This window comes from Lepidochelys kempii, chromosome 20 (genome assembly GCF_965140265.1).
Source record: "Lepidochelys kempii isolate rLepKem1 chromosome 20, rLepKem1.hap2, whole genome shotgun sequence".
NCBI lineage: Eukaryota > Metazoa > Chordata > Testudines > Cheloniidae > Lepidochelys > Lepidochelys kempii.
Window position 1 is genome coordinate 8,999,127 of NC_133275.1, and position 13,821 is coordinate 9,012,947.

General features: G+C 63.5%; 1 protein-coding gene across 5 annotated transcripts in view; it reads left to right on the plus strand.

Annotated features, from left to right (window-relative positions):
* The window catches only part of CAMSAP3 (calmodulin regulated spectrin associated protein family member 3), a 35,676-nt gene that overhangs the window by 18,062 nt on the left and 3,793 nt on the right, over positions 1-13,821 (plus strand). Inside the window, exons 3-15 of one of the 5 annotated variants that reach the window (XM_073319249.1) lie at positions 877-1,011; positions 1,267-1,377; positions 2,101-2,133; positions 3,458-3,505; positions 5,422-5,560; positions 5,881-6,020; positions 6,735-6,828; positions 7,361-7,412; positions 8,697-8,773; positions 9,464-9,539; positions 9,995-11,849; positions 13,094-13,230; positions 13,483-13,709. In XM_073319249.1, the coding sequence (XP_073175350.1) occupies positions 877-1,011; positions 1,267-1,377; positions 2,101-2,133; positions 3,458-3,505; positions 5,422-5,560; positions 5,881-6,020; positions 6,735-6,828; positions 7,361-7,412; positions 8,697-8,773; positions 9,464-9,539; positions 9,995-11,849; positions 13,094-13,230; positions 13,483-13,709 (3,124 nt within the window). Of the gene's footprint in view, positions 1-876; positions 1,012-1,266; positions 1,378-2,100; positions 2,134-2,666; positions 2,978-3,457; positions 3,506-5,421; positions 5,561-5,880; positions 6,021-6,734; positions 6,829-7,360; positions 7,413-8,696; positions 8,774-9,463; positions 9,540-9,994; positions 11,850-13,093; positions 13,231-13,482; positions 13,710-13,821 lie in introns of those variants that run through there. The other 4 variants (XM_073319252.1, XM_073319251.1, XM_073319253.1 and 1 more) reach the window with 4 other exon arrangements.

Sequence of the window (13,821 nt, forward strand, 5' to 3'; positions counted from 1 at the left end):
CTGGGATGGGAGATAGGAATAGGGGAGCCCAATGCACACTGGAGTCTCTAGGCTTGGTGTGGGCACTGCCATTGGGGCCTCTGTTGCACCCACGCTGGTGCCTGTGCCCTGCCCTATGGGGGATGGGCTCATGTTAATGATTGACGAGCTGCTCTCTTAAGCAACAGCCGGCTGGATTCCTCACAGGCTGTGGCCGTGGGGGAGCTGGGAGCACCGGTACCAGGGTCGGAGCTGCGCTAATCGGGTTAAACATTAGCCACAATGGGATGCCAGGGGATCTGTCCAGGGATAATTGGCTTGTGTGAGGATCCTATTACCCCTGTCTGGCAGAGAAGTGGGGGCTGGCTCCTGGGGCACATGGGCTCCTCTGCCTGAGGTCTGTGGCACTGGTGTGAACCCTGGGACCCTGTCAGCCCAGCCCTGGCAGGGCCCTGCCCTCCCGCCCCCTCGCTCTCACGGGTTCATATTAGTGGCTCCAGCTGGCTAATCCAACAGCCCCGGGTGCTGGGGAGCCCTGTTGCTCTCCTGGTGGGGGGAGAAGAGTCACTAGCCCCATGTTGATGAGGGGGAAACGGAGGCACAGAGGCTGAAGGGGTTTGCCTGAGGGGACACAGCCAGTCAGGGGCATGTTAGGAGGGGCTGGTGTGTGTGTGGGGAATTTCTGGGTTGGACCCAGCTGTGGGCCTGGCAGAGAGGGATGCTCTCTGGAGTGGGTCATGAGGTTGGGATGCATAGCAGGCGAGGATGTGTCTGACAGTTCTGTCTCTCCATGGGGGGCTGGGGCAGGGTCTCTGGCCAGGATAGCATGCTGGGGTGGGGGCAGGGGCTGGTGATGGGGTCTCGGGGGCAGTGTCTGATGGTCCATTCTCCCTGCAGGGTGCACACCTGGCAGTGATTGACTCCTTGATGATAGCCTTTGCTGTGGAATCCACCCACTCGCTGAGCACCCCCCTGGGCACTGATCTGGGTACTGGTTCCTGGGAGCAGAAGCTCCTCTGCTGGGTGGACACGGTACGATATTGGGGGAACTGTGAGGGGAGCCATGGCCCCTGGTGCTCCCTAACTTTGGGATGCTTGTTCCCAGGACACTGCTTTGAGTGGGCGCCCCCATCTGACACTGGGAGTGGTCTCTTTCCACCCTAGAGACTCTGGCCCTCGAGCCCCTGTCAAGCTACCCTCTTCCTGTAGCATTGGGGGGAGGGGCTCTCTCCAGGCTGGGGGGCTCTCCCTGCCCCAGCACAGACTAATCTGTCCCTACCCCCACAGGTGAACCGCAAGTTGCAGGAGAGCACAGAGCGTGAGGGCTCGCAGCAGCCAGCACCTGGCACAGAGGGCCAGGCCCAGGCCCAGGCCCAGCCCCCAACAAGCGGCCCCAAGGTGGGTCTGTCTAGCACTGTGCTGAGGTCTTCCTATGGGGGGAATGAGGGGGTTTGTGTGGGACCCTCTAACTCGAAGCAGGGTGAGTGGGCAGGGCCACTGCACCATGGTGGGTGGTGTGGTGGGGCCATGGGGTATTCCCGGGGCTTGGTGGCATTAACTCCTTCAGGGAGGGGCTGTGGCTGGTCTCTGGAGGCCATGGATGAACCTATCCCCAGGGGATACCTGCCCTCTCCTGCCCTGCTGGGAGAGGGGGGTCCCCCACTGTCCATCCTCAAGTCTGCTGCTGAATGTCCCCTTCTTGGCTGTGCTCTCTCTATCTGTGTGTGTGTTGGGGGTGCGGGGGGGATTCTGTGTGCTCTGACCTCCTGGGGGTGATGGATCCTAGTCTCTCTGCTCCCCTCTCACCCCATGCTTCCCCCTCTGGGTGGTGCTCCCTGTGCTGCCCTGGTGGCTGCTGGGTAAGCAAGGGGCAGCTTCGTGCTTGGGGATGAGCAGAGGTGGGGGGCATTTCCATGCCCCCCTCCTGCACTCAGGGGAGGGAGCTCCCCTCCCCCACTGCTGGGCATGCAGTCTGCCCTCCCTTGCTGTGGTGCTGCCCTGGGGCAGCTGGCGTGACCCCTGCGTGGCTGCCCGTGGGCCCATGCAGGTTCGCTGTGTGACTCTTCTCTTCTGCGTCTCTCTCTCCTCCTTCCTGTGGCCTTTCTCCTTCCTCTGCGTCAGTGTCCCACCAGGTGGTACTGGAAACTGGTTCCTGTAAGTGGGTGGTTTATTTACTCTCCCCTCCCCCGTGTCAACTCTGATGACCGGGGCTGTGTCCTGCCAGCGCTGCTGGATGTGGGTCTGCATGCCAGGAGACCCCCCCCCACCCTGAGCAAAGGATGCTGGGGCCCCCCAGCACTGTGGGAAGGATGTCCCCTGTGGGGGGAAGGGAGAGGGGGGTGGCAAGCCAAGGACACTGGGAAGGATGGCCCCTGTGTGGGGAGTTGTGGTGGTGGGGAGGCGGCAGGCCCCAGAGCACTGTGAGAAGGATGGCCCCTGTGTGGGTGGTGGTGGAGAGGTGGCAGGCCCAAGGGCACTGTGTGGGGGACAGCCCCAGTGAGGGGTGATGAGGAGAGGCCCCAGCATTGAGGGAAGTTCCTACTCTGGAAGGGGTGGTGGCCCAGAGCATTGTGGGAGGGTGCCTGGGCGTGGCCCATGGGGGGGGAGCGCTGGGTCTCCTGGATGCCATCCTGTCCCTTGGGGGTGGGGAGCAGCAGCCTCAATGGTCTGGGTGGGGATCTCTTGGGTGGTGAGTCTGCTGGGCTCAGAGCAGAAGATGCCCCGTAGACCCCATTGTGGGGGATTTCTGCTCGGGGGTAGTGCCTGTCTCTTGAGGCCAGCAGATGGTGGTGAATGCATCCCAGCATCCTTTGCTCACCCCCCCCCCCCCATGCATCCCCTTCTTTGGTCTCTTAGCTTCTTACACACAGGTCTGTGGCATCTGCCCTGCTGAGAAAAGCCGGAGGGCAGGGGTGGGAAATCCCCACCTGGTGGCTGGGAAGGGAGGAGCATTGCCTGGTTCTTGCCAGGTTCAGGATCCATGGGCGGGGAGGGTCAGGTAAGGGTATATAGGACTGTCCAGCCTGTGACCCTAAAATGTACCCTATGGCTTCACTGGGGAGAGTTGGGTTCAGTAATGGGCTAAGAGACCCAGGAGTGGGGGAGTCAGACAGCCAATCAAAAGCAGCATGCTGGTCACATGACATTCCCCCTTCTCTTTTCTTGCTCTTATCCCCCCCTAGGGGTTAGGGTCCCCAGCGCTCTGGGGTCCTGGCTATGAGCAGGAGGGTGCCCACCCCACAGGGTTAGGTTAGAACTGGGTTTGAGGGGTGCCCCACAGTCTAGTTGGGCTATAGGGAGGCATCTGTGCATGTTAGGAGAGGGCCACCCTGGGGTGGTGCCCCAGAAGGTAGGGCTGTAGAGTGGTGCCCCCCACAGGCCTGGCCAGGCAGCAGCTCCCTCCCTGTGGCGCTCTCTCTGGCAGCCGCTGGGCCCCCGCATTGACAAGGCTTTCTCTTTCCTTTGCTGTTGCATCCAGCATGCCATCGCTTTTTGTTTGAAGGAGTCGGGGAGTAAACCTCCTGTGGTAACGTATCACTCAATGCCTGTGCCCGCTGCTGCGTCTGCCACACCCACGGAGCTTAGTTTTGTTCTGTTCCATCCCCTGCCCAGGGGGCTGGTTATTCCTCCTGCAATGCCTCTGCCCCCAGCCCATCTCCCCGCAGCAGCAGGCATTGCCCATGCTGGCAGGTTTGGAAGTGCAGTGGCCTCCGGGCCTGATGGGGTGGCATGAGTGACAGGGGCATCACTTGGTATAGGGCAATGGGGGCAGCTCCCCCAGACCTTGGTTTGCCCCCACCAACTTTTCATAGGTCTGTGCTCTGCTACGTCACTCCCCGCCAACTTTGCAGGGTACAATAGAGTCACATGTAACAGGTCTATGCTAAGGCAGCTTTGCCCCCCAAAGGCTGCCCCTGGCGAGCGATAGGGGTTTTTGGACAGGCCTAGCGACATGGTGCCATCTAGTGGCTGCAGCCCACCCCGTGGCCAAGAGCATGTATCTCGCCATGGGGGTCCCTCCTAGTGCAGAAGGTCCCAGGTTTTCATTCCCTGTGCTGGCATACGCACCACTGTGCCCCCACCCCTCTTGGGTTAGATATGGGGTGGCCCAGGTGTTGAACAGCCCCAGAGGAGCTGCCTGAAGCTGTGGATAGGAAGCCCTGCGTCTGACTGGAGTGTCCATCGCCACCTCTGCTAGGGAACTGTGAGCCCCATGGACTCTGCTTTCCACCAACAGGCCTGCCATTGCAAGGGAGCAGCACAGGATGGATTGCACCCCCAGCCTATGTCAGGCAGGTGGGGGAGTCTGGTTCACAGGCCCGTGGGGCCACTGGGCTGTAATGGAGCAGCTGGTGGCTCCTGGACCAGACAGCACCTGCATTCCGATAGGGTCGCCTGACCCCCGCCTCTGTTGGGGTCCTGCAGCATCTGGGCCCTGGTGTGTTGCTGGGGGCAGGGATTCCCCATGCAATGTTGTTGGGGGTGGGGGGACTCTCCCTCCCCAGTCCCTGCCAGGGGTTCATTGCAGCAGGAATAACAGGGCATCCCACAACTCCCCCCTCCCCCCCTCCTTTTTCATGCCTTCCCGAGGCTGTCTGTCTGGCCCGCTGGCCGTTTGTCTCTGTTGGATGTGCCCCTTCCCTGCTGTGGTTGCACGCTCGTGTGTGCCCGTCCCTGCGCCAGGCTGTTGGCTGTTGTCTCGTCTCCTGTGCTCGAGTGGCAAGTGTTGCCGTGACCTCAGGGCAAGATGGGAAGGGGCATCCTGTTCACCCAGCTGGGGCCTCTCGGTGCAGGGGTCCTGGCCCAGAGCGGGGGCCCTCAGCTAGTCTTTCCTGTTTTCCTCCCTCCATGCCAGGCCTGTGGGGTAGTAGGGCAGCCCTAGACTGAGGGGCAGGGGCAGGGCTATTACTTTGAGCTGCTCCCAAACTCCTTCCTCCCCATGGTGAGCAGGGGGTGCTCTATCCTGTATGTGTGGGGGTGGCATTCCCAGGTCACAGCTCATCCTGGCTGCTCTGCCCCATGGGATCCCAGCCACAGCCCCCCTGCCCTGAGGGAGCCTGGTCCCTCCCAGCATGAAGTTTGTTCCTGATGCCCATATTGGAGAGGGGGCAGTGTTGGGATGAGTGGACCTTTCTCAGTGGGGTGCTGGGGGCATGGGGAAGAAGATCCCTGGAAAGGGGAACCCAAGGCTGGGTGTGAATGGGGGCATTAGTGGTCTGCTGAGCCAGAGACCCCCATGGGGAGCGGGGGCTGGGAGAACAGGGAGTCTGTAGCCAGCATGCTGGGGACAGCTGGAGTGATGGGAGGGGGTAGGGTTACTAGGCAGTGAGGTCCCCTGACCTGTGAGGGTGGTGGGTAGAGCAGAGGGGTCTGCAATGCCACTGTCTTTTAATTCCCCCCCTCCCCCAAAGCTGTTCACCCCCCTCTCTCTGCTCTGGGCAGATCCGGTACCGGAAGGACAAGGTGCTGCCCAAACAGACTCCCTGCTTCACATCTGTCATGGGCATGAAGGACTTGGCCAATGGGGGTGCCATCGCCGCCACCATCCACTATTACTGCCCTGATGTGGTGCGTCTGGAGGGTGAGTTCAAATCCAGGGCTGGACGAAGGATGGGGTGCCAGGCAGTGATGGGTTGGCAGCCTGGGGGCTGTGCTGGGGGGGCAGTCCCTGGGGCCAGGAGGGGCAGGGTGGGGAGCCTGGCTGGGGAGGGGTACGTCTGGCAGGGGTGGACCCTGGGGCAGGGGTGGGGTGCCTGGCTGGGGAGGGGTAGGTTTGGGGAGGTGCAGTCCCTCGGAGAGGTAGGAGATAGGTCGGGAGGCAGTCTTTGGGGAGGGGCAGGGGTGAGGAGCCTCGCCGGGGGGGCAGTCCCCGGGGCAGCACTCATGCCCCACTCCCTGCAGACGTGTGCTTGAAGGAGACCATGTCAGTGGCCGACAGCCTCTACAACCTGCAGCTCATCCAGGAATTCTGCACCAAGTACCTGGGCAGCTGCTGCCCCCTGGCATTGGAGGACCTGCTCTATGTGCCCCCAGTGCTGAGGGTGAGTGGGATGGGGGGGCCTGAGCCAAGGTGTCCCCAGCATGTGGGCAATGCCCTGTGCAAGGGAGACTTGCCTGGGTGGTGGTGTGGTGGGAAAGGTTCATCATGCCCCAGGTGGTGTGGGAGCTTGGGGCGGGGGGGGGTCATGCCATTGGGGTCGGGGAATTTGTTGAGGGGAGCCATGGGTGCTTGCGTGCAGTGGGGTGCCTGGCTCACACTCACCCTGGGAGGACACCCCTCCTGTCCTGGTGCAAACTTTGGGGCCAGGTTAAACATAACCATAAAGCTCTTGGCTCCGGAGTCCTGGGGAACTCTGCCCATCTCTCTCTGACTGCAGCCCCATCAGCTTGCGCCCCTTGCTCTCCACTGAGGCGGAAGGGTGCAGATTAGCCAGCCTGGCGGAACAGCCCGGCTTGGTCCTAATGAGGCCTTGGCCGTCACCTCCAGCTGCTCTAATTGGTGCTGTGAAGCCTGGCACAAAGGGCCGTCTCTGGGCTGCGCACAGGACTGGTGCCCCCAGCCAGGGGGACTGTGTGCCCTGGAGTCCCTTGATCTGGGAGGGGGGCACCCTGCTCCTCCTGATGGTCTGCACACACCCTGGGAGGGGTATGCGGAGTCCATCCTCTCTCTCCTGGCTAGGGGGTGCCTTGGGGTGGGAGGTCTCATTGCTTTGGCCCCTTCGGAGCATGTGAGCATCTGTTCTACACCCCTGCAGATCAACATTGGGGTGTTCCTGGCTGAGCTCTTCCTGTGCTTCGAGGTGCTCAAGCCAGACTTTGTGCGCCCCAAGGAGCTGGGGGGACTCAAAGGTACCAAGGGGCTGACCTAAGTTTGGGAGGGAGGGGTTCTCTTCTCCCCCAGCCATCACCCTGGGGCAAAGCTGCCTCTAATCCCTCCCCTCTGGCTGGCACTAGACACCTGCCCCCGGTCACAGTTGGGTGCAGGGGGGGCTGGAGTGCCCTGTTTGAAAGGGGCAGATAATCTCCTGCCTGGGGTCCAGCACAGGAAGTCATGCTGACTGACCGCTTCTGGGACGTGGGGGGGTTCATTGTATTCCCCAGCCATGGGGGACTTCCCCTTCCAGCCGCCTTGCCCCGGCTGTAGCTGCTGTTCCCTGGCCAAGGTTGGGGTGGGGGAGGAGTGGGAGTGGAGCATGCTGGGAGCTGGCTCAGCCCAGCCCCAGAACAAAGGCCCTTGTGTCGGCAAAGCCCTTTGAAGGACCTTGGCTGCCATTCAGGTCGGGGCTGGGGGGCTGGCAGCATGGCCAGGGCGGACGCCGCCTATGCCCGTCCCTGAGGAGTGGCTGGGGGCAGAGACTCACGCTCTGTGTCTGCCTTCCAGATCCGCCTGCTGTGAGCAACTCCCTGGCGCCCAGCAGTGGGAACAGCAACAGGTGAGTCTTGCGCCCCTGCGGCCTGGCCTGGCAGGCAGGTCCTGCTGGGGTACCCTAGGAGCTGGTGAGTGAGGGGCCAGGTCTGCTCTGTGCTGGCCCCATCGCCCCAGTGTGGGGCTAGGGGGTGCTGTGCTGCAGGGGCTCTGCAGGGGGCGCTCTCACCTGCCAGTCAGTGCTGGCCCCAGTGTGGCACTAGAGGGTGCTCTCGCCAGGTCACTCCTGTCTGACCAGACTGGTAGCACTGGGTCATTCCCTCCCGCTGAGCTCTTGATGACTCTTCCATATCTGGTGGGTCTTGGACCAGCCTCCCCTTCATGGTCCCTTGGGGGCCCGCAGCTGGGTCAGCAGAGGTATTGTGGAGCCTGACCCCTCTTCACCCCCTTGGTGCGGGGGAGGTTCCTCCGGGCTGTGCTGGGGGGCTGGAGTCTCTGCAGCACCTACCTGCTGGGATGCCAGTTTCCAGGCCCTGGCTGGGCTCGTGCGGATGCCCTGACTCACCTGCCAGCTTAAATAGCACCTGGGCGGGATCAGCTCTGACCCACCAGGTGGACCCCTGCAGCCACTGGTTTGTCCCCCCTCCAGGGGCAGCAAGTGTATCATGATTGGGGAGGAGAGCGGTAAGGGGGCAATTTCCTCCTCCGCCCAGGAAGAGAAACATTCAGTGGGGATGTGAGACTGGGCTGCCCCTCCCCCAAAAGAAAAACCAACACCCCCACCCCCAACAATTGGATTTTTTTTAAATTAAGTGGGTTCCCCCCCCCCAACCTGTGTCTCTGCAGAGCAGGATATTGGCCCAAAACAGCTGTGGGGGTCCCTGGCAGAGCCCTCCCAGAGCTGGGTATTGAACCCAGGGGTCCTGGCTCCCCGCTCCTACTCTAACGACTAGCCCCCACTCCATTCCAGAAGCTGGGGATAGGACCCAGGAGTCCTGACTCATGAATCACAGCTGACTGGAGCTTCAGTTCCTGAACTCCTGCCAGGGCAGAACTTGAATGAAATTAATTTTGTAAAATTCAGTCTGAGTCTGACTGGCTTCTGCCCCAGATCACTGCCCCTACCAGTCTTTGACCTAGGCAGAGCTCCCCCTGGTGGACATCTCAGTGTGACACACCATGTGCCCCATACCCAAAGCCAGGAGCCCACTGGTGGGCTGGCACAGGGTGCCTGTGGGTTGCTGCTCAGCCATCTCCTCTGGGGCCAGGTGATGCTGAGCTGGCACCTGTGGGCTCAGGTGTGGGAGGAAATGAGGGGCATATGTGATCTCGTGTGCGGTTTCTCTCACAGTGGTTCCCCGGTGTTCAGCTTCCTACACCCGCTCCTGCCAGGCGGGCAGCCGCAGTCGCCGCTCAGAGGCTCGCTAGGTGAGATGCCCTGCCCTCTACGGGGGATGGGGTCAGGGAAGGCTCCAGCTATTGCTGGGGCTGTGTGGGGTTCAGGCCTGGTCTGACCTCAGACTGGTGCACACTCTCCTGAACGAAGCCTGCTGTCTGCGAAGGCCCCCAGCTAGGGGGTATGTGTGTGTGGGGGGTGGGGGGGACAGACCTCCAGGCCCACCCTGCTTCATCTGGACCTGAACCCCTTGAGTTGGCATTCAGGGCCCTGCACTGCCCCTGGACACAGAAGGGTATAGAGAGGGGCATCGTAACCCCCCAGCCCAGGTCCCTATAGACCCAGTCCCTGCCCCAATCCATCGTGGAGGGGGCTGGGGAAAGCTCTGGCTCCCTCTGGGAGGGGGGCAGAGGGTGGAGCTGTGGGGTTCCTCGGGGGGTGGGGGTGGATGGTTCTGAGCTGCCTGGGGTGGGGGCTGGATCTGAGCCATCCTGGAGGGCTGGCAGGGTGGGGTCCCAGGATGTTTGGGTGGAACTGAGCTGTTCTGTGAGGTCCCTAAATGGTTTTGCATCACGAGCTATGGGCCATCTGAGAGGGCAGGGTCCTGAGGGTTGGGGTGCTCTGGGCTGTCACAGCAGGGGGTTGGTGTGAGGTCCCAGGGCCTTGGGGGGGCTCCAGGCTGTCTGGGGGGGGTTCTGTGTGACTGTATCATTGCGCCCCAGGTTCCATGCACCACTCTACCTCAATGTCCCATGTGGAGGGCGGATTTGGCAAATCCTGGAGCAAGAAACAGCTGAGGTGAGGCAGGAGGGGGCAGTGCGAGTGGGTGGGGAGCACTGCAGGTGTGGGGGCTGGGCCATGGTTCCTTGGGATCTCTGTGGGGAGGGGCCTGTACCCACTGAGTATGGGGATTTGGTTGTTGAGCCCTAACCCTCTCCCCACAGCCTCCCTCCCCCCTGCTTTCCATGCAAGGGGTTGGAGTGGGGATGGGGATATGGGAGGCGGGGCCTTCCCCCAGCTCAGCCCTTCTCACCCCCAGGTCTGTGCAGGGGCCAGGGCTGGCACATGTGGTGGGGGGGGTACTGTCCCTTTCTGCGGGCATGGCTTGTTTCTGCACAGCCAGACTCTGGCCCCCTGCTGTCCTTGCAGCCATCTGTGCTCTGTGCAGGGGGCGGGGCCTGTTCCCCTCTGAGGTGGGCATGGTGGGGCAGGGCCTGTCCCTGCCCAGCCCCTCACCCCTCCTTTCCCTGCAGCCACCCACTGTCACAGGCCGTGTCGTTCAGCATCCCCTTTGGGCTGGACAGCGACGTGGACATAGTGATGGGGAACCCCGTGGGCATGCTGCGCTCCATCAGCTCAGACAGCCTGGCACCTGTGCCCACCTGCCTGGCCAGCTCCTCTGGCCCGCCCCCTGAGGACGCCGCCCAGAGGCTGGCCAAGGACGAGGCCCCCAACGGGCTGGTGGCGCCGCACCGGACGGTGCATAAGGTGGCGCTGTCTGCCAAGGGGGTTGCGGAGCGCGAGGGCCCCCCAGTGGAGAACGGGCTGGCAGACGGGTACCCTGACCTGCCCACCATTGAGGAGGCCCTGCAGATCATCCACAGCAGTGAGCGCCTGCACCCTGAGGGGGCGGCCGACGGCTTCTACCTGCATTCGCCAGAGCCCCCCAAGCCCCCCCGGGCACCAGAGCCCACGCCAGCACTGGCTGTCTACCGCTTCCACAGCGGGCCTCCCAATGGGCGTGCTGAGGGCCCCACCCCACCTGGAGACGGCAGCCTGGACTCAGACGCCGAGGACCCCGCCCACCCGCCTGGCACCAAGGACGACACCTCCTCGGGCCTGAGCTCGCTGAGCTCCCAGCCCGACAGCGCGGGCTCCTCGGGCGCCGGCGTGCGCATGACCAGCTTTGCCGAGCGCAAGAAGAAGCTGACAGCCCCCGAGGGCAAGGCCTTGCAGAAGAGCACTGGTGAGAGCTCGGAGGTGGGTGCTGTGCCCCCCGAGGACAGCCCTGGCCGCAGCCCTGCCCTGAGCTCCGAGATGAACCAGTTGGGCGCTCGGCTGGAGGAGAAGCGGCGCGCCATTGAGGCGCAGAAGAAGCGCATCGAGGCCATATTTGCCAAGCACCGCCAGCGGCTGGGCAAGAGCGCCTTCCTGCAGCTCAAGCGCAGGGATGGGGGGGGAGAGGAGGAGGAGGAGGACAGGGAGGAGGGGGAGGCCAAGCTGTCGCTGGAGGAGCGGCTGGCCCGGCTGGAGGCAGAGGACGCGGGGGGCGGCCCGCAGGCGCAGGCCGAGGAGGAGGGCCCAGGCCAGGGCCACCTGGAGAAGCAGGTGACGTTCTCGCCAGAGATCAAGGGGGCCCCCCTGGACGAGAACCTGGGCGATTACAACCGGGCTGTGGCCAAGCTGAACACGGCGCTGAGCTCCCTGCAGCTGGACATGCAGCGCCTGAGCCAGCAGCAGCAGCGCCTGCTCCAGGAGAAGAAGCCCAGCCAGGCCTGGGTCATCCCGGCCCCCAAGGGCCCCGCCCCGCGGGCCAGCCGGGAATTCGTGCCACCCCGCTCCATGGAGCTCTCGTCCTCCTCGCCCTCGCCCTCCCGTAAGCCCCCCGTCCCTGCCGCGCCCTGCTCGCCCCAGCCAGCCCCCAAGAAGGCTGCCCCCACACCCCCCAAGAGTCCCAAGCATGCCCGGCCCGTGGAGCTGAAGCTGCCCCCGCTGACCCGGGTGCTGACGCCCCCCCACAATGTGGACACCCTGCCCCATCTGCGCAAGTTCTCGCCCAGCCAGGTGCCCGTGCAGACCCGTTCCTCCATCTACTTCTCGGAGGAGGCACCTGGGCCGGAGCAGCTGCTTGACTCCCCTGAGCTGGAGACCCAGGGCAACCTGCGCCCTGTGGCCTCCGTGGTGCCACAGAGCGGGGTGGGCAGTGCCCGGGTGTCCGGGGACGGCACCAGCGATGTGTCCTCACCGGGTGAGCGGCGGAGCAGCCTCATTGAGATCCCGCTGTCCAGCCTCCAGGCTGAGGAGGGCGACAGGGATGACTCGCTGGAGGAGTCGCTGACCGAGGTGCTGGACATGGAGCCACGGGCCGGCCTGGGCTTCTTCTTCAAGGTGAGAGCCAGGCCACATGGGACAGAGCCATGCACCCCGCTGCCCCAGGGTACCCCTCCCACGGCCCATCGCTGTACTGCCTGCCAGAGCCTGTCTCGGCCACAACCTGCCATCCTGTCACAGGAGCCCCTGGATTGGGAGTGTTCTGCTTTGGGGAGGGGGGTGCAGGGAATGGGACATGGGGCCTTTCCCCTCTAGGGGTGCTGTCATCTGAACCAGCCAGTTTCCCAGTGCTGGGTTCTGTGGGGTTCCCTCCCTCCCAGGCTCCCTTGGGTCACAGCCAACTTCTTCCTGTAGGGAAATCCTAGGGCTGCTGTTTTTGGGTCCCTGCCTCCCCCAGGTGCCCTCTCTGAGCAGGCTCCTCCCCCAGGATCTGCAGCAGGGGGCTGGCTGGGATGCAGTCCTGCCCGTCTGGTGCCATGGCATCGACCGGTGTCTTGGCAGGGTGCGGCTGTGGGTCGCTCCTGCCCCAGTGGGCCATATGGGGGCAGTGCTATGGGATGTCGGCTCAGCTGTACAGTTAACCCTTTGGAGTCTCCCACGATGAGTCTATTGTCTAGAACACATGACATTATGGAGGGATGGGGGTGTAGGGTCCATGGGAGTTGGGCACCTCAGAATCTTTATGGCTCTGGGTCTAGCTATTGTCTTTTTTTTTATTAACTCCCACATGCTGGGGCTGCATGGGGGACGCTGCAGGGGGTTAACTGACCTGAGAGCAGCAAGGGGACCTGGGTCTCACGCTGCCATCCGGGTCTCACAAGCCATAGCTGTAGGACTGCCTAGGAAATGACTCGTTCCCCTGGGGAACTCCTTGCCTCAGGATAGTGCCCAGGGCAGGAGCTTAGCTGGCTCTGAGGATTAGATACTGGTCTGGGTAACACCACTGCTGTTACAGGCCTGGATGGTCAGTATTTGCCCCTGAGCAGGGTGGCTTCCTGCCCCTCCCTCTGAAGCAGCAGGTTAGTGGCCCAGCTTGGCTGTGGGCTGGGATAGCTGGGCCCTGCCCTCAGCTGCGTGGCTTGCTGAGGCCAGTGGAGCTGGTGAGGGGCTGGGGGGTGCTGGGATACCCAGGATGCACTAAGGCTTGTTCTGGCTTCATGGGGATGTGCCCTCCCTCCCTGCCCTTGCTGGAGCTGTGCCAGTGCTCCACGTGCCTGGGGCCTGCTGTGTGCCCACATGCCGCCCATCGCTGCTGCCGGCGGACCCTGGCCCTCCCGCTCACTAGCTCCGTCCCTGCCCAGGACGACGAGAAGCCGGAGGACGAGATGGCCCAGAAGCGGGCCAGCCTGCTGGAGCGCCAGGCGCGGCGCAACGAGGAGGCGCGGCAGCGGAAGCAGTGGCTGGAGGCTGAGAAGGAGCAGAAGGAGGAGGCAGCCAGGTGGGGGGTAGGGGCCCATGTTGGGTGGCACCCAGGGGGGTGGAAGCTGGTGCCAGGGTGGTGCTTAGGAGGAGGGCATGACTGGGCAGCATCAGGGTGGAGCCCAGGTCTGCAGGTACCCAGGGGTGGGGGGCTGGTCTGAACAGCATGGGCTGGTGCCAGGTGGGGGTGGTGCAGGGAGCTCTGCCGCAGGGCTGGCTGGGCGGCTTTGGGGCAGAGCCCAGTGCCTAAGGGCCATGCTCCCCATGCCAGGCTGCAGGCAGAGGAACGCCCGCGGCCGGAGGAGGAAGCAAGCCCACGGCGCGGCGACTTCACGCGCCAGGAGTACCTGCGGCGTCACCAGCTGAAGCTCATGGAGGACCTGGACAAGGTGCTGCGGCAGAAGCCAACCACGGTGCGCGCCCTCAAGAAGGGGCGGCCCAAGACGGTATTCTGCGACGACTCGGCCCTGGCCCGCAGCCCGGTCAAGGGGCTCCTCGGTACGGTTGGGGGGAGGGTGGTTCATGGACAGTGGGTGTGGGGGGGAGATGGGTTCATGGGGCCACCCCTTGCCCAGCTGTCCCGCACAGCTGAACCCCATACTCCAGGACC